Genomic DNA, 21,785 nt, shown 5'->3' on the forward strand with positions numbered 1-21,785 from the left:
CATCTTTTCTGGATTGTGTCAGATTTTATATAGTAAAAAAAATCAAATAAATAAAAAAATGCTGTTTTTTTCTGACATTCCATTCATTCCTATGGCCGGGTCAAAATGACCCGCGAGGGATACTTTTGTTACTTTTTTTATTACACGCAAATAGAATCCTCGAATCGACAAAAACATTTTTTGTGTGTGCTCCATGCTCAAGTGTGACAAAATTCAATAAAAAAAAATCCGCAGTTTTTTCGTAAATTCCATGCTTTTCCAGTGGCGGGTCAAAATGACCCGCGAGGGACACTTTTGATACTTTTTTATAGCACCCACTTATTAAACTGCTCGAATTCACTCAAATTTTTTTTCATGTATTCCCGGTTCAAGTGTGAAAAAAAAGTAAAAAAAAGTCTCATAACATAACGATCAACGCTAAAAAATCTTTAAAAATGAGTTTTGGGTCAAAATGACCCGAGGGACGGATGAGGGCTAGCAGTGGTTTTCTCTGTATGTTTTAATCGTATATGTGTATATTTAATAAATTATAATTATAAAATAATTTATAAATTATGTATTATATTTTTATAATAAAATATAATTAAGTAAAAATATAATTATGTGAATTCTGTCTTTTAAACTCAAATTCTGCCATGTGTTTTACATTATAAATGTATATTGATTATACACTCTAAGAAAAGTTTGTCAAAATAGGGCGCAATGTATTATGTTAACGTGAAGAAATTTTCCACAGATTTTTCACAGCTGTTTACCTGTATTTTGAATTAAGCATTGCATTGCATTGTGTTGTGTTGTGTTTTATGGTTATAGGAAAACTTAGGAAATTAGATTTAAATTACCAGTACATGTTCTGTTGTATATATAAAAATATTTATGAAACACAAAATGATTAATACAATTTTGCAGAGAACTGTTAAATAGTGTATAATACGCCATGAAATGGCAGCTTCTCACTTTGTCCACTTGCCCCATATAGTCGCTTGGTTGAGTTATGTATTAAAGTCACATGTCAGCAGATATTTTGTGTTCAAAGAAATTATCCATCTAACAACAAGAAAGCATAACAAGCTCAAAACCATCAATATTCCAACCGTATATACTTGAATAAATGATCAATTATCTTATTTCTTTTAACTTCCTAACCACAACAGGAGCTTTGATCAGCAGTACAAGTCAAGGGAACTGAACGTCCATTTGAAACCAAAGTACAAAGTCTGTAAAGGAGACTCGGTCACAAGAAGCTGCATTTTTCAGCCAGATGGAAAGTACAAAGTTTAGTACTACAACCCGACTGATTTAGACTGTAACTGATTACATGAAAAATGGCGTATTTATACAGAAAACATGTCACTTGGTCAACATTCAACATTAATTCTGTCAAGACCAATGACAGTGGATGGTACTTCTGCAAGGTCATGAGAGATATTCCTGTTCTCAAAGAAAAAAAAAACAAAGAAAAAATTCAGTAAATATAATACAAGTTCTGGACGGAAAGTAGAGGGAAACTTGGTATTTGCCACATAAATAAGAGTAAGTTGTATGGGTTATTTATTGTTGTGTTATGAAGTTAGAAGGCTATGTAGTTAATAGAGCTTTTCTCTCAATACACTCTATGTAGCTCTCATCATACTCACATAGATACATCATAGATAGAGATACATATAGATAGGCCTGTCACGATAACAGCTTTTTGTTGTGCGATATATTGCCCCAGAAATAATTGCGATAAGCGATATTATTGTCATTTTAAAGACCATTTTATGCCACTGAATATATAATCATAATGTAACAGCATAATAATGCAAGAAGGCCTACACACTTCCAAATGACAACAAACTTTAAATTTTTAAGAGTATTTAGATCATGAAAATTAAGTATCAAAACATTAAATACCTTAAAAAACCTGAATAAATAGTAAATAAACATTTTCTAACAAAAAGTGCAAAGTAACAAGTAGAAAAAAAGAAAAATGCAAAAAAAAAACTTGTATGGAGATTTTTCCATCTACAGATTTTACCCTGACCTTCTTTTCTCTGTAAATTATATTGCGCGATAAGTCGTTATATTGATTATTGCGACAGGCCTACATATAGATACAGCAATAGTTTCAGCTACACACCAATATGGTGGTATTTGAAAAATTCTGGATAAACCTCACTAAAAGAAACCATCATGTTCACAACAAGCTCAAGATCAACACTATTCCAGTCGTATACTTCTTGTTTTAGCAACAGACAATAAATTGTTCTCTTCATTTTGTGACCACAACAGGTGGTGTGATTGGTGGAAGTCAAGAGGAAAGACTGAACGTCTATTTGGAACCAAAGTACGCTGAAGTTTGTGAAGGAGACTCGGTCACTATAAACTGCACTTTTCAGCCCGGTAGAAATTATAAACTGAGGTGGTACTACAGTCCGACTGATTTAGACCGTAACTCTGGAACAGAAAGATTACATAAAAAATGGCATAATAATACAGAAAACAATGTTAATTGGTCAGTATTCACCATTAATTGCAATGACATTGGATGGTACTTCTGCAGTGTTATGAGAGATATTCCTGTTCTTGACCAAAAATGCAGTAATGGAACACAAGTTCAGTTAGCCAGCTTATGTAGGATCACTGCCTGCATATAAACCCAAGAGACAAGTTCATTAGTTCATCAGCCAAAGTGGGAGAATTTAATTATTATTAATAATATTGTTGTTGTTGTGTGCATACAAAACCTCGTACATATCGTTCTGTTTAAAGTGGAAATGTGCCTCTGCCTCATTTGTGCCAATTGCCTCATTTGAACAAGGACAATGGTCTTTTTCTCACTGGTATTTAAATGTACATTTAAGTCTGCTTTTACTGTATGTAATGCAATTTACAAATTGTATTTTTTTTTATTAAAGACTGATATATATATTTGTCCTAGCATTCTTTGTGATATATACAGATTATGCAATACACAGACATGCAACTTAGAAAAAATGCCAGTATTACATTTTCTGTTTCAGTTTGATGTTTAGTTCGACTTGTAAACAGTGGTTTAGGCTTGCCTTTAGGTTTAATATCGAAACCACATCCAATGCGTCACAGTTCTCAGCAAGTCATGTATGAGATGTCAAAACAAAACTCCATCAAATGTACAGGACCCCCCAAAAAAAGTATGTGGACACGTAAATCACTTAATGTCCAAATGTCTTGCATTAAATATAAGATATCAAGTCATAAACATTAGATACAATATATCAAGACGAAATATCAATGTGTCATTTATTTGAACTAAATATAGGACAAACACATTCTAAGTGAAATATTTACCCCAAAATATGTTTATGTTTCAAAGTACAAAGAACTGACTTAAAATATTCACTATAAATATCAGTTAATTAAAAGACATTGCACAAATGGTTCAGAAAAGTTCAATTAATTTAGAGAAAAGCTTGTGCAGATGCTAATTTGCTATCTATCTAATGCAATGAAATATTTCAATGAAATACAACTGTGACTTGAAGGTCCAAAAGCGTTCACATACAAGTTGGGGACATTATTTTTGAGCAGCGCTGTTTCTGCGAGTGAACAGAAAGCGTCTCTGGTGTTTTCCTGATACGTCTGATGTCAGTCGAGTTTTTTGTGGTGCCGATTCTCATTTCATGTTCATGCCGCTGACCTGCTTTCATGCCTGTAACTTGTGCGCATTACTTCAAAGCAACTCTCACATTTTAACCCACTTTAAGAGCGGTAAGTGTACTTTAAATACTTTTAAAACTATTACTTTTTCAGCTGCAGATCTTGCATGCTATGTATTGCATTAGAAGTATAGTTATTTGCAAAAACCATTTGAAAGAATCATTCCGTTTACTTGAATAATGTCTAGTAGACTTAAGCTTCTACAGGAAGACAACATATAATTCTTTTCATAAGCTATCAACAGATAGCTCTGAGACCTATTCATATATGCATGACCACACAGGAACCCGTCTAGGTATCTCTGCCAGACTTCAAGAGCTTTAACCAACACCACGAGTGAGCGAGCGAGGTGCTGTTTTCATTGAAGTTGGATCGATCATTCAATTCAATTCAAATCTTTTTCTTCTTTTTAGACTATTTTTGCTCTGAAGGAGGTTTATTATTCAAGACCCACTCTGTGCCCAGCTCAGGCATGGATCAACTGTGCAGTATAATAGTTGTTCTTTTACTCACAAGTAAGTGAAATTTGTGCTATCTTAAAAGCCTAGTTTGTTAAGAACATTGTTTGGATTTAATCTAACACATAGAATTGGCCAGATATTTTGTTAAGTAGAGTTTTTGACACTTTATGACCAAACTTTGACCAAGGTTAGTTAATACAAAGGCTTTATCTCAATAAATATTAGATTTTGAGTCTGATTACAAATGTGTGTTTCACTTAGCAGTGGTTTTGTAAGTCTGCTTCAAGCATCTAGTTCAAAAACCTCTTAAATTAGAATAATATTGTACATTTGGTCTTTTACAGTAAAATTTTGTCACATGTGTTTTACATGTTATTAATGTAGTTTATCAATTACAATATTTGTTCACCAAAACAATAGATTATCTTTTACATTTTCGCTGTTTCATTAATCATTTTATGTTTCATAACTATTTGATAGTATACATTTGCAGAAAAGCTGTTAAATTGAATTAACATGTCATTTAATGTTAGATTCCAGTTATGACAACATGTCCCACGATGAAAATGTATATTTCCTGTGCAATAAATATATATATATATATATTTTTTTTTACAGTTAAAACTTTGACTACTACAAACTACTTTGACTAAGAAACTGACTTTCAAAAATAAACCAAGCAATTAGCCCTATAGTTTACCTTGTATTTACGTTATGGACAAGCTATGAGTAAAAATGACAAATGAACACATTGGTTGACAAACCCAGAATAGCTTGTTTGAGGTATTGAGTAATTACAGTCATATGCCATTAGATGTTTTGCATTTAAAGCTGTTAGTTAGCTCAACTAGTATCAACTAATGTTAAGAACCAAAAAAACTCAATTCAACTTAATAATTTATCACAATGTCAGTATTCCAGTCGTGTGTCTATTGTTTATATTGTTTTTTCTTTTCCTGACCATAACAGGACCTTTGATCAGTAGTACAAGTCAAGAGGAATTGAAAGTCTATTCGGAACCCAAGCACATCCAAGTTTGTGAAGGAGACTCAGTCACATTCAACTGTTTTTTTCAGCCAGGTGGAAAACATAAGGTGAGCTGGTACTATAGCCAGACACCTAATTTAGGCTGTGACTCTCTAACTGACAAGATACCTGAAGAACAGCATTTTTATACAGAAAATAATGACATTTGGGCAACACTCAACATTAATTCCATCAAGACCAATGAGAGCGGATGGTACTTCTGCAAGGTTACAAAAGATATTCCTTTTCTCGAAAACAAATGCAGTGATGGCATACAAGTTCTGGTTGGTAAGTAGAGGGTTGTTTCAAATATAGAAATGTTGCGATGTAAAATTAATATGGATGATTCTCAAGTAATGTTGGAGAAACAAGATGATCACGCTTTACACAAACGTAATGAGTTCATGCATTGAGTGTTGCTGTCATTAAAGCAGAAAAGGACAAGCCAAATACTAAGACATTATGAAATTAATGTACATTTTTCACCTCAACTTTTCCCACAAATTGGTCTGTTGATAATTTAATTTATAAAAATGCAAGAGTAGTCAAATGAAATGCATATAAATAAAAACATTTTCACCAGTGGTCTCAGACTGTTACGGTGAACTTCAAAGAGCTTGATCAATAAATATAAGTTGCAATGTAAAAACTTCTTTATGCAAACTATTTATGTTGCATTACAGCTTTAAATATTTGTGGGAAATAAAGACAATGTATACCAATAACCAAATTTCCAATTTGACAACTATAGAATTCCATCACTTTCACATTTTAACTGCCTAACATTTTAACTCCTAAATCCTTTATTGAAATTATTAAAAGTACCAAAAAAATCAGTTTTGACAACTTTCACTGTTGTTTTTTCTCTACAGATACCAACAGCAACCAGGAATATCCGAAACAGACACAGAATCCGACGCAAAATCTAACTACACAAGATTCACCCACAACTTGCTTGATCAGTGGTAAAATGTAGCTTTTGTTCCCTCATTAAGTCATGGGTTTACTGCATAATAACTAGGCTACTGCTTCTATTGTGGTCTGTGTGTAGGTTTGTCTCAAATATCAATAAACTTGTTCTCAAATGTACGTTTTTAGGAAATAAAGTGTACTATTGCTACAAAATTAATTACAGGCATTCAACTGACATAGTACTACACAGTGGGGTCCAGAAGTCAGAGACCACTAGTTGTCCTTTTTTCACATTTTTATTATAATTTTTTATAAGTGCTGTCAAAATTAGCGCTTTAACGCATGCAATTAATTTTTTCAGTTTAACGGCGTTAAAACTATGTAACGCAATTAACGCAGGGCCGAAGCTAAGGTAGGCCACCCCACTCACAACTGCAGCTTCTGCCTCTTTTTTCTTGACAAGAATTGTGTTTATTTATACGCAGAACGTCTTTACGACCACATCAAATGGGAGACTTTTCAGACGTGTGTTCTAACTTCACCTCAGCGCCTGGCGCGAGTCAAATGAGCACGGAAAAGGTACAGGTCACAAGAGGTGACTTGCTATAAGAAAGTAATAGCAGTCAAAAAAATCTAATAACCCAGCTGCTGTGATGTCTGTTAATCAAAGAACAAAAGGAAAAAGAGGAAATCAATAACTTTTGTAGCTTTAAGGATTCATCTATTTAATTTAGAATTTAGTGTTTGATCATTTTAAATGTCTGTATATTTCCTACTTTCTGAAGGGCACAGGTATAAATATGACTTTTATCATAATGGGTTTATGTGAGGATTGTTTTAACTTCACTTAAATTAGAAGTTGTTGTTTTTAAAAGTCTAATAAATGTTAAAATTGATAGATCTCAATTGTACTGTAATGTTGAATAGCTATAGACAATGGTTAAATATTAGGAAAAAGAAAAAATATATTTCCTAGAGATATCAGTAGTATTGGTATCAGTGATACTCACCTTCACTTCAGTCATAAAAAAGATACCATTAAACAAATATTAAAAAATATATTACTATTATTAAAATTATTACAATATAAAAATCACAATTGATTTCAGAAAAATATGCAATTACCTGACCTTAATTTTTTAATCGATTGACAGCACTAATTTTTATTATTATTATTATTATTATTTTCTTTTCCTAAACAATTCTGTTTATGTCCAGGATTAAATTAAGTTTTGAACCCCAGATTTTCAATGTGGTTTTAGCCTTTTAGACACCACTGCATTTATGATAATACATTTTTGGAGTTCAAGACCAAAAACACAATTACTGGCTTGTCAAGTAGGTTTGTAGAGAGATTTGGAGGGGAAGAATTTAGGAAAAAATTGTTTGCTTTCCCTTCAAAAAAAAAAAGGTTGCAATCATATTTGATTCAATACAACTCCATAATCAAATTCACACATGCATTCTTTGAGAATATAAATCTAGCGTTAACACTGCAGCCATAGGAAGAGCCACACATGTGACAGAATGACCTAACAATGGGTTATTTCTTGTAAATTTTTGTGTGTTACAGCCACAACAATCCTCACAACATCCTCCACACCACCGTCCAGCATTGCTCAGTGGTGGATATGGCTAGCGTTGGCAGTTGGATGCGTAGTACTAGTTGTGTTAATTGTTGTCATATGCATCTTGACTCGCAAACCTAAAGGTACGTCTACAATGACTCAATGTTGCATTTAAAAAAATCTGTCGCCAAATAAATAGTTTAATCCTAAACTAATTTATTTAACAAAAACAATGTTAACTTTGACCAAATCTAACGTTAAGAACCTACAGTTCATTGTCCGTCTCACATTAATGTTTTATACACTTAAAGAAATCGGTGCAGAAACAATTTTCACTCAGAAATATCTAGTGAATTTTACAACTAATTACAAAGAAACGGCAAGCAACACATTGAATTAAGCGTGACATTTTGGATGAGTAAAATACTATTTTTCTGTAAAACGTATTCCAATAATCTTTATTTACAACTTTGAAAAATATTTTTTACAGTGTATGTGGCTATTTATCTATTATCTATGATAGAAATGGCATTATCTATTAAGCCATTGATAATGATTATTTCAAATGCATGACATAAGCATCATAAAGCATTACAACATAACATCACCATAATAATGATGTTCAAAGATTGTATAACTTTACTCAAACTAGGCCTAACTTTACTCTCAAGCCAACACACATAATGCTAAAGCCTTGTGGTTATGAATGTCTACAGCCTATAACTATAATTTTTGCTTTAAACTGAGGGAAGAATCAAGATTATTTCTTGCTGTTATCAAAATTATACCACAAAAATCCTTTAAAAGACACACAGACTGTTTGGGGTCCTCATACGAGACTCTGCTGAGAAACATCAATGCATCCTCAGGGGTCTTTGTACAAGGTCAGACATTTCCTGGGTCGCAAACTGAGCGCTGAATGAGTGTGGGTGTCATGTGGTTAAGCGCTATGAGAGTGAGCTCCAGTTGATGATCAAACTGCCTCTCATTGTCTGTGGTTAGACTCGAGCAGTTAGGTGCAGCGTGCACAGCAAAACCATTTTCTTCCAGAACCTCAGCGTGGCCTGTGCTTTGCACTGTTAACCATTTGATGTAACTCACAGTAATGTTATGTGTTTCTAGAGATCATCTATGAAAACACCAAACCAGTGGAATCGAGCTGCTGGAGGCAAAACCGGACTAAGATGGACATCTGCGACCTGCCTGACTCCAAAAAAACTGACACCATTAAACCGCTGAGGAAGTATGACACTCTTTCAAGCAACAGAATCCACAGGCCATAACTATTCCATATGAAAGAATTATCCCCTGAAAACACATTAAATGTCTTATATTAAATGTCTTACCATGGAAACATATTTAATTTTGTAATGTAGCATTGTAATGTAGCATGGGAAGATGTAAATATAAAGCAGATTTTTTTTTTTTGTCAGAAAGAGATACTTGAGAAAACCTGATTCAGTTGTATCATACTGAAACATTCTGTGGTTACAAAAAACGTGAAAACAACAAAAAGAAAAATCTGCCACACTCCTTTTCCACTCACAATTAATAATGCATATTATTGTGACAGTACAAATAGGTCTATGGTATTTCAGAACCAACATAAAGATTAATCGACCAAGATTAGATAACAAACCACATACTGTGACAGCAGCAAATGAGGGAAGAAAATAAGGAATTGAGGTGTTTCATACTTATGAATTATTAATTCTTATGTAGTCACAAAATGAACTAAGAATTTTCTTTGAACGCCCATTTCCACATAACTCATTTCAGTCATTGACTTTAACACATGAAAACGAGGCTGTGAAGGACAGACTTACAGTCTTTACAATGGCAAGCACTGTATAATGGTAATTTCACAACTCATAACTTAAAACACTGTTCTATGGTGTTTTTGTCTACTGAAGGTTTTTGAACAATGATGTTGTTGAACAACAGTACAATCCATTGAACGCACTGTACTTCTATCCCTCACAGCCTCGTTTCATTCGGGCCAAAAATGAAATACTCGACGTTGCGACACACGACAGTTATAGCCTACCTCAGATCTTGAAAATAACTTAAAGGGGTCATATGATGCTTTTTTAAAGATCATTATTTTGTGTATTTGGTGTAACAGAATATGTTGACATGCTTTAATGTTCAAAAAACACATTATTTTTCAAATACTGTACATTACTATGCACAATCAGCTTGTAACACTCCAAAGAGAAAGGAAAACTTGAAATCGCATCATATGACCCCTTTAAAGGAAACAAGAACTTTCAAACTGTGAACTCTGTGTGCACAAACAAGTGCTTTCCATGACAAAGACTGTGTTAGTCGCTGAATATGTATTTTGAACATAGATAAAATTGTTTATTTTATATAGGCCTACTTACCGATTTCTATTCGATTGTGAGACAGTAGTGTTCTTTCTGAGAGAAGATAGAGCCCGCCCACACGCTCTTCTGATTGGCTGTACTTTATGATTGATTTTGTCTCCTTTCGAAGGTTGTTGTTTTTTTTTGTTGAAAGAAATTAATACTTTTATTCAGTATGCAATAAAACAGTTATTCAGCAAAGACTTTTACACTTTGACATTGGTAATAATAATAAATGTTTCTTAAGCATCAAATCAGCATATTAGAATGATTTCTGAAGGATCATGTGACACTGAAGACTGGAGTAATGATGCTGAAAATTCTGCTTTGTCATCACTGGAATGATTTACAAATGAAAATACAAATCAGTAAAGTGGAATAACATTGAACAATATTACTGTTTTTACTGTATTTTTCAAATAAATAAACTCATCCTTGGTGAGCATGAGAGACTTCTTTCAAAAACATTTAAAAAATCTTTCCGTCCCCAAATTTTTTAGTGTATGTTCTGGTGTAAAAATCATTAATTAGATGTTCATTAAGCAGCTTTATGAAATGCAGAGGTGGGACAATTAAAAAAATAAAATAAAAATCACACTACTAGCAGAAAGTGGAACGCAGTACTGCAGAGAACAACGCTGTCCTAGTAAAAAAACAACGAAGGCCTTTGCCAAACAGGGTCACGCTCACAGACAGGAATTGATGGACACTTGGGTGCCCCAAAATGTAACAGTTCATGCACTTCCTTTGTGACCTAGATTTACCAAAAACTGAACAGTGGAAGACTCACAAAGACAGAATCAATTGCTGAACTGTAATTCGGGCACTAAGTTAATACTTTGTGCGATATTTGACAAATACGGTATAAAATAGGCCTTAAAACACGTTAAAACTCAAATGGTCACTGAAGAATCGCTCTCACGGTACTTTGATGTCAAACGCCGATCGATCTGCGTAAAAGTACTTCAAAAAAAGTCGCACACACCTAACTTAATATGTGCGCGTATTTGCATCGCTTTGACTGCCCATGCACCTTCTCACGCACCACGATTGGTCGATTATGTACGATGCCTGCATGTTATTGGTCAAACTACTTTTCGAACATTACCATCAGCAAGTATGAAAACAGGAAAACAAAGCCAAAACCTGGATATTAGGGATGTAACGATTAACTGCGAGCCGGTTGGAAATCGATTCAAATATGTGACGATTAAAATCGGTTGAGATGCTAAACCAATCGCGATTCATTTAGCGGTAGGAGTTTATAAGAATCTATGTCTGAGGGAAACTTACTGTCTTTAGAAAAGTTTAGATGGTATTATTTTCGTTTCCTCTTGCCTCTGTATAATGCATATTAAAGTATTGTAGGCAACATATAAATCCTGGCCAAGACGTGTCCGGGAAAAAGAACAGTGGTCACCCTACATTTAGAAAATGCCTTTAATATAGGTAAAACTGATTTTTACAGACGTTTATCAGATGTTTGTGCACAGCAGATGCTTTCCAGATGAAACGATCTTTAACAGACATCTTGAAGACGTGCGTGTGCTTTCTAATTAATCTCAAATGAGTTCCTCTTTCAGCTCAACCATTCACCGATTAGGTCAGCAATGTACACATCGATGAGTTCCTGGTGAAATCGAACTTGCTTTTGGATCAGTCTTGTGATTTCATAGTGCCATCAAGTGGTCTTTTTTTTTTTTTTTTTTTTGCTTTCTAGCAAAATAAAATACAATAAAAATTAACACTACAATTAAATAATATTGTTTCTTAAGTGTCATAATTGTAAGATGTTAAATATTTTCAAATGAGGAAAAAGAACACTTTGTCCATTTATGTCCTTTGTCCATTTTATTCCGACCCACATAGTGTCATATTTTAGATTCACAAACTCATCATTTATAAGAGAACCTTAACAGACCAATGACCAGCAATGTAGCGGCGCGCTCAGTGGGTGTGACCGGAGCAGCGCGTCTCTCCCCCGGTAACCGGCGCTGCTGCTGCTGATGGAGAGAGCGAGACAGGCGGAAGGTGGGTGGGGACATCCGAGCCATTGTCGGGATAAACGCACCTCACTCTCGGGCGGCTGAACGCTGAGCTCGCGCTAATCCGCGCAGGAGAAGACTGAATAAACAACACCGGTTTGGCCGAAGCTTTGTTTTAGGTAAGCTTTTGGAAATGCTGCACGAATTTTTGACGGTGTCTTGCAAGCACGCAGAGAGTTAAAGCTTCATTGCGTTGCTTTTGGGGCCAGACAGGACATGCATGCTGTGTAGCCTATACATGTGAATGTCAGCGAAAATGACAGATATGAGGGTTGCATGCAATGAACTGAGTCAGTAAATAAATTGTTCAGATCAGCAGCCTAATTCCCAGTGTCTCCATTGCACTAAAGCAAACACATGCAAGCTTCTCTTTGCTGACAGGACTGCATGGCACAAGTTGTCACAGTAATTGCATGCAATTGTTTGCATGCATAATAAATCAAGACTTTAAAAGACGTTTCATTTTCTCTCTGGATCACATGATTTATTTAAATGATGCTACATTTGAAAAGGGCTTGAGGTCAGTGATATGGATTTATTGTGGTTTACATTGTTTGATGCTTATGCATTATTTTTGTTTCTTATTTAACATATGGTCTATGAAATATACAAGTTCTGGTCGCTTGATTTACTAAGCAGCATGCCACAGTGCACTGAACCAGAATGATTTGCTAACCTAAATGGGGGACATTCCATAGATTACTGTTGTTTTTATTTTTCTATAGTTAATAATTACAACAGACTGACTCTAACCCATAGATAGAATTTTTTTATTTATTTATGATAAATGTATTTAGAATTTATAATACATTTATTTCTTTATAATGCTTAAATACATTTTTATTAAATGTATTTATTTATGATTTATTTGGTTTAATACACCATTAATTTAATATATGATGTAGAGGAGTTATTGTCCTTGTGGGAATATTGGGTCCCACAGTTTAGGCAAAACCAAACAAACACACACACACACAGCTCTTGATGTCCTCGATTACAGATAACCTTGTCCCTCTGTCCCTTCAGGAATCTGAAACCATGACTGCAAAGGAGATCATAAACATTAAAGAAGCAGAGATAATCAAGCTGATCCTGGACTTTCTGAACTCCAGAAAGCTCCACATCGGTATGCTGGCCCTGGAAAAAGAGAGCGGCATCATTAATGGGCTTTATTCAGATGATATGCTCTTCCTGAGGTGGGTTGTAAGTTGTGTCTTTGAAACCTAAACAACTAATGAATTCTTAGTGATTTTAATAAGCTACTGTTCAACAGTTCGGAATCACTAAGGCATAGGTTTTTTGAAAGAAATTGGTGTTAAGCAAAGCAGCATTTAATTGATCCAAAATGCAGTAAAAATGTCTTTTTTTTTTTTTTAATTCAAAAGTAATTTTTGTTTTTCAAGTTTTACTTGCAGCGGCCATTTTAGCAGCATTTACTCTAGTCTATTACGAACAAAACTATGCCATCCTTAAGAAATAGTTGTGCTGCTTAATGAATTGTGGAAAAGGAAAAACTGTGTCTTTTTCAGGTGCTGAAGTATGGAGTACACTTGCATTTCTTGCAGTAACATCATTTTAACTTCTGAAAGATGTTTAATATTTTTTGGTAGGTGAACTCATTTGTGGCCCTTTTCTGTTTTTGGTTTTGTTTCTTTTTTTTCTAAGGCAACTTATATTAGATGGGCAGTGGGAGGAAGTTTTGCAGTTCATCCAGCCTTTGGAGTGCCTGGAAAAATTTGACAGAAAGAAGTAAGCAAGTCAGGTTTGAATCTTTTGCCAACACTCAAGCATGTGTTGCTTGTGTCACAGTCTTTTGGCTTTTTTTTTTTTATCTGTCAGGTTTCGATATATCATCCTAAAACAGAGGTTTCTGGAAGCTCTGTGTGTAAACAATGCCATATCTGCGGCAGATGACCCCGAGAATGTGAGTGTTTGTATGTGTGTGTGCAAAATGGCATCATGTTATTCCAAAAAATATCCAATTTGCTTGTCTTTTATGTCAAATGTAATATTAGTAGGAATAGTAGTAATATTATTTCCCAGAAAATATCCTTTAATAATTTAATTTAATTAATTCAAATTATTATTACTATTATTATCATCATCAAAACTGATAAATAAATTAATTGTAAATAAATAAATATTGTCTTTCATGCAAAATGTTAAGATTATTATTATTATTATATTTACAATTAAACTTATTCCATTTTGCATAAAAGATGAACATGATTTATTTGTTTGTTTATCATTTTTGATGATGATAATGGTAATAATTTGAATAAATAAAAATTTTATACTAATAGATAAATACATTTATAAATTTATTTAAAAATTATAAACTATGCTAGTCTTTTATGCAAAATGATCAACAAGAGTTTGTATTATTATTATTATTATTATTATTTTATTATTATTATTATTTGTGCCATGTCCTTTAATACTGATTGATAGATAGATAAATAAATACATAAATAATGTTTGTCTTTTGTGTAACATGGAAGAAGTTTAATTGTTTATTATTATTATTATTATTATTATTATTCATACCTTAAAAATATCCATTACTATGTATAAATAAAGAAATGAACATTTTATACTTATAAATAAATAATGCTTGTTGTTTATGCAAAATGGAAGAAGTGTAATTGTGAATTATGATTATTTTTGTTATTTGTACCATGAAAATAGCCTTTAAAATAGCCTTTGAATAAGTACATAAATAATGCTAGTCTTTTATGCAAAATGGAAGTTTAATTGTATATAATTATTTGCCATAAAATTGCCTTTAGTACTTAGAATAAATCTTGGTTTTATGCAATATGGAAGAAATTTAATTATTATTATTATTACCATGAAAATAGCATTTAAGACAGACAGATAGACAGATAGATAGACAGGTAGATAGATAGATAGACAGATAGATAGACAGGTAGATAGACAGATAGATAGACAGGTAGATAGATAGATAGATAGATAGATAGATAGGTAGATAGACAGATAGATAGACAGGTAGATAGACAGGTAGATAGACAGTTAGATAGACAGGTAGATAGATAGATAGATAGATAGATAGACAGATAGATAGACAGGTAGATAGATAGATAGATAGATAGACAGATAGATAGATAGATAGATAGTTGAAAAAAAAATATTTTGGGCAATCTCACATTGAACCTCATGAATCTTGACTCAAAATGTGTCAGAAAGAAGGTTTTATTCATGAAGCATCCCATGATGACCTCTCTCTTTCCCACCTGCAGCTGGAGCTGAGCATGCAAGACGCAGTGAAGTCCCTTCATTCCCTGGAAGAGTTCTGCCCAACCAAAGAAGACTACAGCAAACTCTGTCTGCTCCTCACGCTCCCGCGCCTCACCAACCACGCCGAATTCAAGGACTGGAACCCCAGCACGGCCCGCGTGCATTGCTTTGAGGAAGCCTGCTCCATGGTGTCCGAATTCATCCCTGCGGACCGCAAACTGAGCGAAGCCGGATTCAAAGCCAGCAATGACCGTCTGTTCCAGCTCCTCATCAAGGGAATACTGTACGAATGTTGCGTCGAGTTCTGCCAGAGCAAAGCCACTGGAGAAGAAATCAGCGAGGAGGAGGTTCTCCTCGCCGTTGACGTCCTGTGCGGGAACGGTTGCGAGGAACTGGACTTGAGTTTGTTGTCTTGGCTGCAAAACCTCTCGCCATCAGTCTTCGCTTGTGCATTCGAGCAGAAGACCCTCAACATCCACGTAGACCGGCTGGTCAAACCGGTGCGAACGGGTCACGCGGATCTTCTCACACCTCTGCTCACCAAACTCTCGCCCTGCCCAGCGTCGCCTCTGTGGCGGCCCCAGTCGGCAGATACTTACATGTCCCGCTCTCTCAATCCCGCTCTGGACGGTCTGTCTCATGGCTTGGTGGGAAGAGAAAAGAAAAGCATGGAAGGTGATGGAAAAGCAACGGCCATGTCACAGTCTTTCGCCAACTTTGCGTATCCTTCAGGAGGAAATGGAAGCAAAAACCCACTGGAGAGCAGCGTCTTCAGTGATTCGCCTGACAGGTGGGAGAGTTCACCCAAAAATGACAATTTGGTTATCATTTAATCATTCTGATGTTGAGTCAAACCAGTATGACTTTCTGTGGAGCACAAAAGAAGATATTTTGAAAATCTGTCTCAGTGTATTTTTTGTCAGTACAGTGAAAGTCAGTGGGGTCCAGTGTTGTTGTTTTAGACCCCATTGACTTCCATCGTATGGCTCAAAACAGTTTAAATGTTTTTCAAGATATCTTCTTGTGTTCCTTGAGTCATAGAAATAAGTCATAAGCAAAACTGCACATTTCACCATAAAGTATGAAATACTGTAGTAAAATCTAGTTTCTCAAAACTGGTTTCTGTGTTAGAAGGTGTCACTGTGAGCACATGGTAGTCAAGCTGAACACTTCTAATCAGGTTAGATCCACCGAAATAAACCCTGGCAGCTTTACTAAAACAAACTTCTATGACAGTCAATATATTTGAGAGAATTTTTGTTGAATACTAGATAAGAAGTGGCATCAGAAGTCATAATATTAATGTGCAATTTTTATCAAAAGATAGAGATAATATTCTTGATTTTGTTATTACGCTACTGTTTAAAGGTTTGAGTTCAGTAAAAAATTTTTTTTATTAAATAATACTTTTATTCAGCATGGATGCATTAAATTGTTCAAATGTGACAGTAAAGACATTTGCAATGTTACAAAAATTTCTACTTAAACGTTCTTTTGAACTTTCTGTTCATTGAAGTTGAAAATTCAGCTTTACATCACAGGAATAAATTAAGTTTTAAAATATATTTAAATGGAAAATTATTATAAAAAATTATTTTTACACAATATTACTGTTTTTACTGTATATTGGATCAAATAAATACAGCCTTGGTGAGCATAAGCAACTTCTTACAAAAACATTCCAAAATCCTACCAACCTCAAGCATTTAATTGGAGGTGTATAATGTATATTTAATTGTTCATTACATTTTTACTATTTTCTATTTTTACATTTAGATGACTTTTGCCGTCATCTAACGCTCATTTAAAGTTCATCTTTCATACCTGTGCTTTATTTTCAATGTATTTAGAAAAAATAGGATAGAATTTCAATGCTAGCCATTTAGCAGTTATTGGACGCTACATAAAATGAACTATCAGCTTATCGCATGAGCCTGAATTTTACTATCTGTGCATCCACAGATATTAAGATGTTATCTTGCTCATTTTTGTTGGCTGGTGTTGTCCTGTTCCTCCAGAGCACAAGCGCAGGACGAGAGGATAAACGGCTCAGGAGGAGTGAACTCACTGCGTCCTCCACTGACTCCTGGCAGAGATGGTGGAGCCACAGCTTCAGCTGACAAATCAGAGGTAATACTACAGTGCCCTTTTAAACAAGCAACATTTAGATGACATGCCCAGGACCTTAAAGGGAAAGTTCACCCAAAAATGACATTTTGTCACCCTCATGTCGTTCCAAACCTGTGTGAGTTTCTTTCTTCTGTTGAACACAAAAGAAGATATTTTGAAGAATGTTGGTGACACAAAAAGTTGATGGTAGCCATTGACTTTAATAGTATTTTTTTTCCCATGTTATGGAAGTCAGTGGTGGATTTTGTTGTGGTGTGTGTGCAGGAGCAGCTTCAGGAGTTCCAGCGTCAGCGGTTGCGTGTGCAGCAGCATCTCGAGCAGAAGCAGCAGCAGAGGCAGCTGTACCATCAGATGCTGCTGGAGGGTGGAGTTCATCCACCAGATCAGCCTACAGACGCAGCACCGCACAGTCTCACACAGAAATTCCTGAACAGGTCAGATCCAGACGACCCGTTTACCTCTAAAGTGCCCCAGAGGCATTCAGATGTGTTGGAAGCGCAGTGTTGTTGATTGATTATGTGGCTTCTGATGTCAAGATGATGAGATTGTAAGTGCTGTAAATGCCTCTTGGACTGAACTTGCTTACCACTAACACTTCATTTCATTCACGTCACATCATTTTTTATTGATGTGTGCCATTCATTTCAGACAGGGATAACAGAAATAGCATGTGCTCCTATTCTATTCTATTCTACTGTATTATATTACATTATATTCAGTATGATTTCATATATGTGACCCTGGACCACAAAACCAGTCATAAGGGTCAATTTTTCGAAATTGAGATTTATACATCAATCAGCTGAATAAATAAGCTTTCCATTGATGTATGGTTTGTTAGGATAGGACAATATTTGGCCGAGATACAACTATTTGAATATCTGGAATCTGAGGGTACAAAAAAATCTAAATATTGAGAAAATCGCCTTTAAAGTTGTCCAAATGAAGTTCTTAACAATGCATATTGCTAATCAAAAATTAAGTTTTAATAAATTTACAGTAGGAAATTTACAAAATATCACGGGTCACAAATGGTGATAGACATTAACCTGGAAATATATGCCAATTTTGAGACAATCAGCATTTTTGTGTTTTCAGCAAGTTTGTGAACAACTTATTTGCTCTCAATAAATCATACAAATAAAATGTATAATATATCATTTATATAATTTGTAAAATATACAATTCTTATACTATAATCTCATTAAATCATAAAAATCTAATTTATTTAATACAATTTATATAATTTGTAAATTATATTATTTTAATTTGTCATTAAAATAGAATCGAATAGTTCAATATAGGGCTGTGCAAATAAGCGAATGCGATTTTCATGCGCATCTCGTCAGTAAAGCCGGTTCTGTGATTAGTAGTAAATCTCCAGCACGTGCGTTCAGATGGAGCAGCATTTACTACACAGAGCCGTAGTTCACTGACAAGCTACGCAATATCGCGTTCATAATTGGCAATGAATCGCCTGCGATTTTGAACGTGATTTTGCGTAGCTTATCAGTGAACTACGGGTCTGTGTAGTAAATGCTGCTCCATCTGAAAGCACGTGATGGAGATTTACTACTAATAACAGAACCAGCTTTACTGACGAGATGTGCATGAAAATCGCATTTGATTATTTGCACAGTCCTAGTTCAATATTTTTTAAATATTAAAATAGAATCTAATAGTTCAATATTTTTACACACTGTAGGTACAGTTATATAAAATTATCAGTATGATATATATTACTAGTTTGCCATTTTGAAAAAAGTCATTCACAATATTTTTGTACATTGCTTTTCTGCAACTTATTTGCTATATATTGTAAAATAGTATTATATATGTATATTTTGCCATTATTCATGTAATTATTAATTAAATATAGTTATAATTATATTGCCTGTATAATATCATATATATTTATATACAATTTATACTAGTGATAGACCTTAATCTCATAATATTTGGCCATTTTGAGATTATCAGCAATTTATATTATATTTACAGTATTATATTATACAATTTTGTTGTACATTGTGTTTCAGCAATCTTTTTGCCATTATTAAATTGTAGTATGTATATTATGCCATTTATTAATTAATTTTAATAATCATTGATTAAATACAGTTTAATATTTTGCATATTTTATACATTAGTATAAATATATTAATACATACTGTGTTTTGTATTTTGTATTTTTAAACAATTTATTATACAATATATATTTATATTATTGTATTTTTTATGTTTAATAATTATTATTATTTTATTACTTTTTTAGATTGTGAATTTTACAGAAATTATTATGTAAAATTAGCATTTATTTTCAACATTTTGAAAGCTGCTTAGCTGTCAATAGATTTTATAAATATCAGCATTAAATAAGCCATCAGGCACCCTGAAGTTTTCTTGATCATTTGCTTGTGTAGGTCCATTCAGAAACTAGAGGAACTGAACGTGGGAATAGAAGACGTCCAGGCTTTGGCCCAGCAGTGTAATGGTACGGCAGAGAGCGGAGCCGGTAAACAGACCCCAGAGACCGGCTCAGGGCAGAACAAGACTGCGCTGATCAGCAGCACCCCTCAGAAGGGAGGAGGCCAAGGCGTCCCGTCTCTGGATGAGTCCCCAGTGCTGGTCAACCAGAGGTTTCTCAAAGCTTTCAACCCTATGAAGATGAAATAACTCTGGTCTGTGAGCTGCTTCTAATGCTGAGATATCATGACAGTGTGTTTCAGGATGAGAATCCCAAATCCCCATTCGTTGCAGTACAGACGCTGGAGGACACACAGGCTGTGCGCGCGGTCGCCTTCCACCCGTCCGGGACCCTCTACGCAATCGGCTCCAACTCCAAAACACTGCGTGTCTGCACTTACCCACAATCCCTCAAAACCAGGTGTGTTCTCAGCATTTAAAAGCATAGTTCACCCAAAAATGACATTTCTGTCATGATTTCCTCACCCTCATGTCGTTCCAAACCTGTATGACTTTCTATCTTCTGTGGAACATGAAAGAAGATATTTTGAAGAATGTTGGAAACCAAACAGTTTCAAGTCTCATTGACTTCCATGGTATGGACAGAAAAGTACAATGGGACCCAAAACTGTCCGAAACGTGAACATTCTTCAAAATATCAAAGCGTCCTCTGTTCTTCCTGTCTAGTGCTCAAGGTCCAGTAAAGCAGCCTGACATCTGTTTCAAGCGCATTAAGCACCATAAAGGCTCTATTTACTGTGTGGCTTGGAGTCCCTGCGGGCAGCTTCTCGCCACGGGCTCCAATGACAAGTATGTCAAAGTTCTTCCTTTCAATGCGGACACCTGCAACGCCACAGGTAACGTGCCTTTAAAATAATGTCAGATCAAATGTATCTTGTGTAGTGTAAATACACAGTATTTTCTAACACGAATCATAAAGTGCTCTGAAAGTAATTGTGACCTATGAAGATAAGTAAAGGCTTTATTTTCTGATAATAACTGTACATTATTCTTTGTCACTGCTAACTGCCAAATAATGGACATGAAATATGTTGAAATGTGAAGTACCGTTTTATTATGTGAGAAATAGACTATAAATTGTATAGCAATAACTGTACAGTATACAGTAAATATACACTACCATGTTAAGGTTTGGGTTGAGATCAGATTTTTGAAAGAAGTCTCTTCTGCTCACCAGTGCTGCATTTATATGATAAAAAAATACAGTATAAACAGTAATATTGTAAAATATTATTACAATTTAAAATATCTGTTTTCTATTTAAATGTATTTTAAAATGTAATTTATTTCTGTGAGTCAAAGCTGAATTTTCAGCATCATTCCTCCAGTCTTCAGTGTCACATGATCCTTCAGAAATCATTCTAATATACTGATTTGCTGCTCAAGAAACATTTCTTATTATTAGCCAATAAGAAATATTATACAATTTATTATTTTATACATTTGTTTTCAGGATTCTTTGATCAATAGAAGCATTCGTTTGAAATCGAAATCTTTTCTAAAGCATATAAATGTCTTTACTGTCACTTTTAATCAATTTAATGCGTCCTCGCGGAATAAAAGTATTAATTTAAATTATAATATTAATTAAATATATTGAATCTAATAATAATGTATTATAAATGTTTACACACTTTTTTTAAAGTCTCTGGCTTTATATCTTAATCTGTGAATTTCATAATTTAAACTATCTTGTAGTTGCCTTTTCATCTGTTTTTATTGCAGTTAATGGAATATGTAAATTACAATATTAGTATTATTAAACTGTATTAAAATTCAAAACCAATTCAGTGACTACAACCGATGTAAATAACATTTTAACATTTATATATATATATATATATATAT

At 34.2% G+C, this 21,785-nt stretch overlaps 2 protein-coding genes across 2 annotated transcripts in view; both read left to right on the forward strand.

Annotated features, from left to right (window-relative positions):
• Positions 1–4,142: 4,142 nt before the first annotated feature.
• The window catches only part of LOC107715727 (uncharacterized), a 22,258-nt gene continuing 4,615 nt past the window's right edge, over positions 4,143–21,785 (forward strand). Inside the window, exons 1-5 of the mRNA XM_016521907.1 lie at positions 4,143–4,196; positions 5,112–5,456; positions 6,041–6,133; positions 7,654–7,791; positions 8,771–8,954. Coding sequence (XP_016377393.1) covers positions 4,154–4,196; positions 5,112–5,456; positions 6,041–6,133; positions 7,654–7,791; positions 8,771–8,931 — 780 coding nt within the window. The 5' untranslated portion in view covers positions 4,143–4,153 and the 3' untranslated portion in view covers positions 8,932–8,954. The remainder of the gene's footprint in view (positions 4,197–5,111; positions 5,457–6,040; positions 6,134–7,653; positions 7,792–8,770; positions 8,955–21,785) is intronic.
• LOC107715726 (WD repeat-containing protein 47-like) overlaps positions 11,888–21,785 on the forward strand; it is a 15,510-nt gene continuing 5,612 nt past the window's right edge. Inside the window, exons 1-10 of the mRNA XM_016521906.1 lie at positions 11,888–12,181; positions 13,089–13,258; positions 13,728–13,811; positions 13,902–13,986; positions 15,323–16,110; positions 17,339–17,450; positions 17,715–17,884; positions 19,874–20,089; positions 20,170–20,337; positions 20,604–20,773. Coding sequence (XP_016377392.1) covers positions 13,101–13,258; positions 13,728–13,811; positions 13,902–13,986; positions 15,323–16,110; positions 17,339–17,450; positions 17,715–17,884; positions 19,874–20,089; positions 20,170–20,337; positions 20,604–20,773 — 1,951 coding nt within the window. The 5' untranslated portion in view covers positions 11,888–12,181; positions 13,089–13,100. The remainder of the gene's footprint in view (positions 12,182–13,088; positions 13,259–13,727; positions 13,812–13,901; positions 13,987–15,322; positions 16,111–17,338; positions 17,451–17,714; positions 17,885–19,873; positions 20,090–20,169; positions 20,338–20,603; positions 20,774–21,785) is intronic.

The sequence above is a fragment of the Sinocyclocheilus rhinocerous genome, unplaced genomic scaffold, assembly GCF_001515625.1.
Source record: "Sinocyclocheilus rhinocerous isolate Xijiao unplaced genomic scaffold, SAMN03320098_v1.1 scaffold450, whole genome shotgun sequence".
NCBI lineage: Eukaryota > Metazoa > Chordata > Actinopteri > Cypriniformes > Cyprinidae > Sinocyclocheilus > Sinocyclocheilus rhinocerous.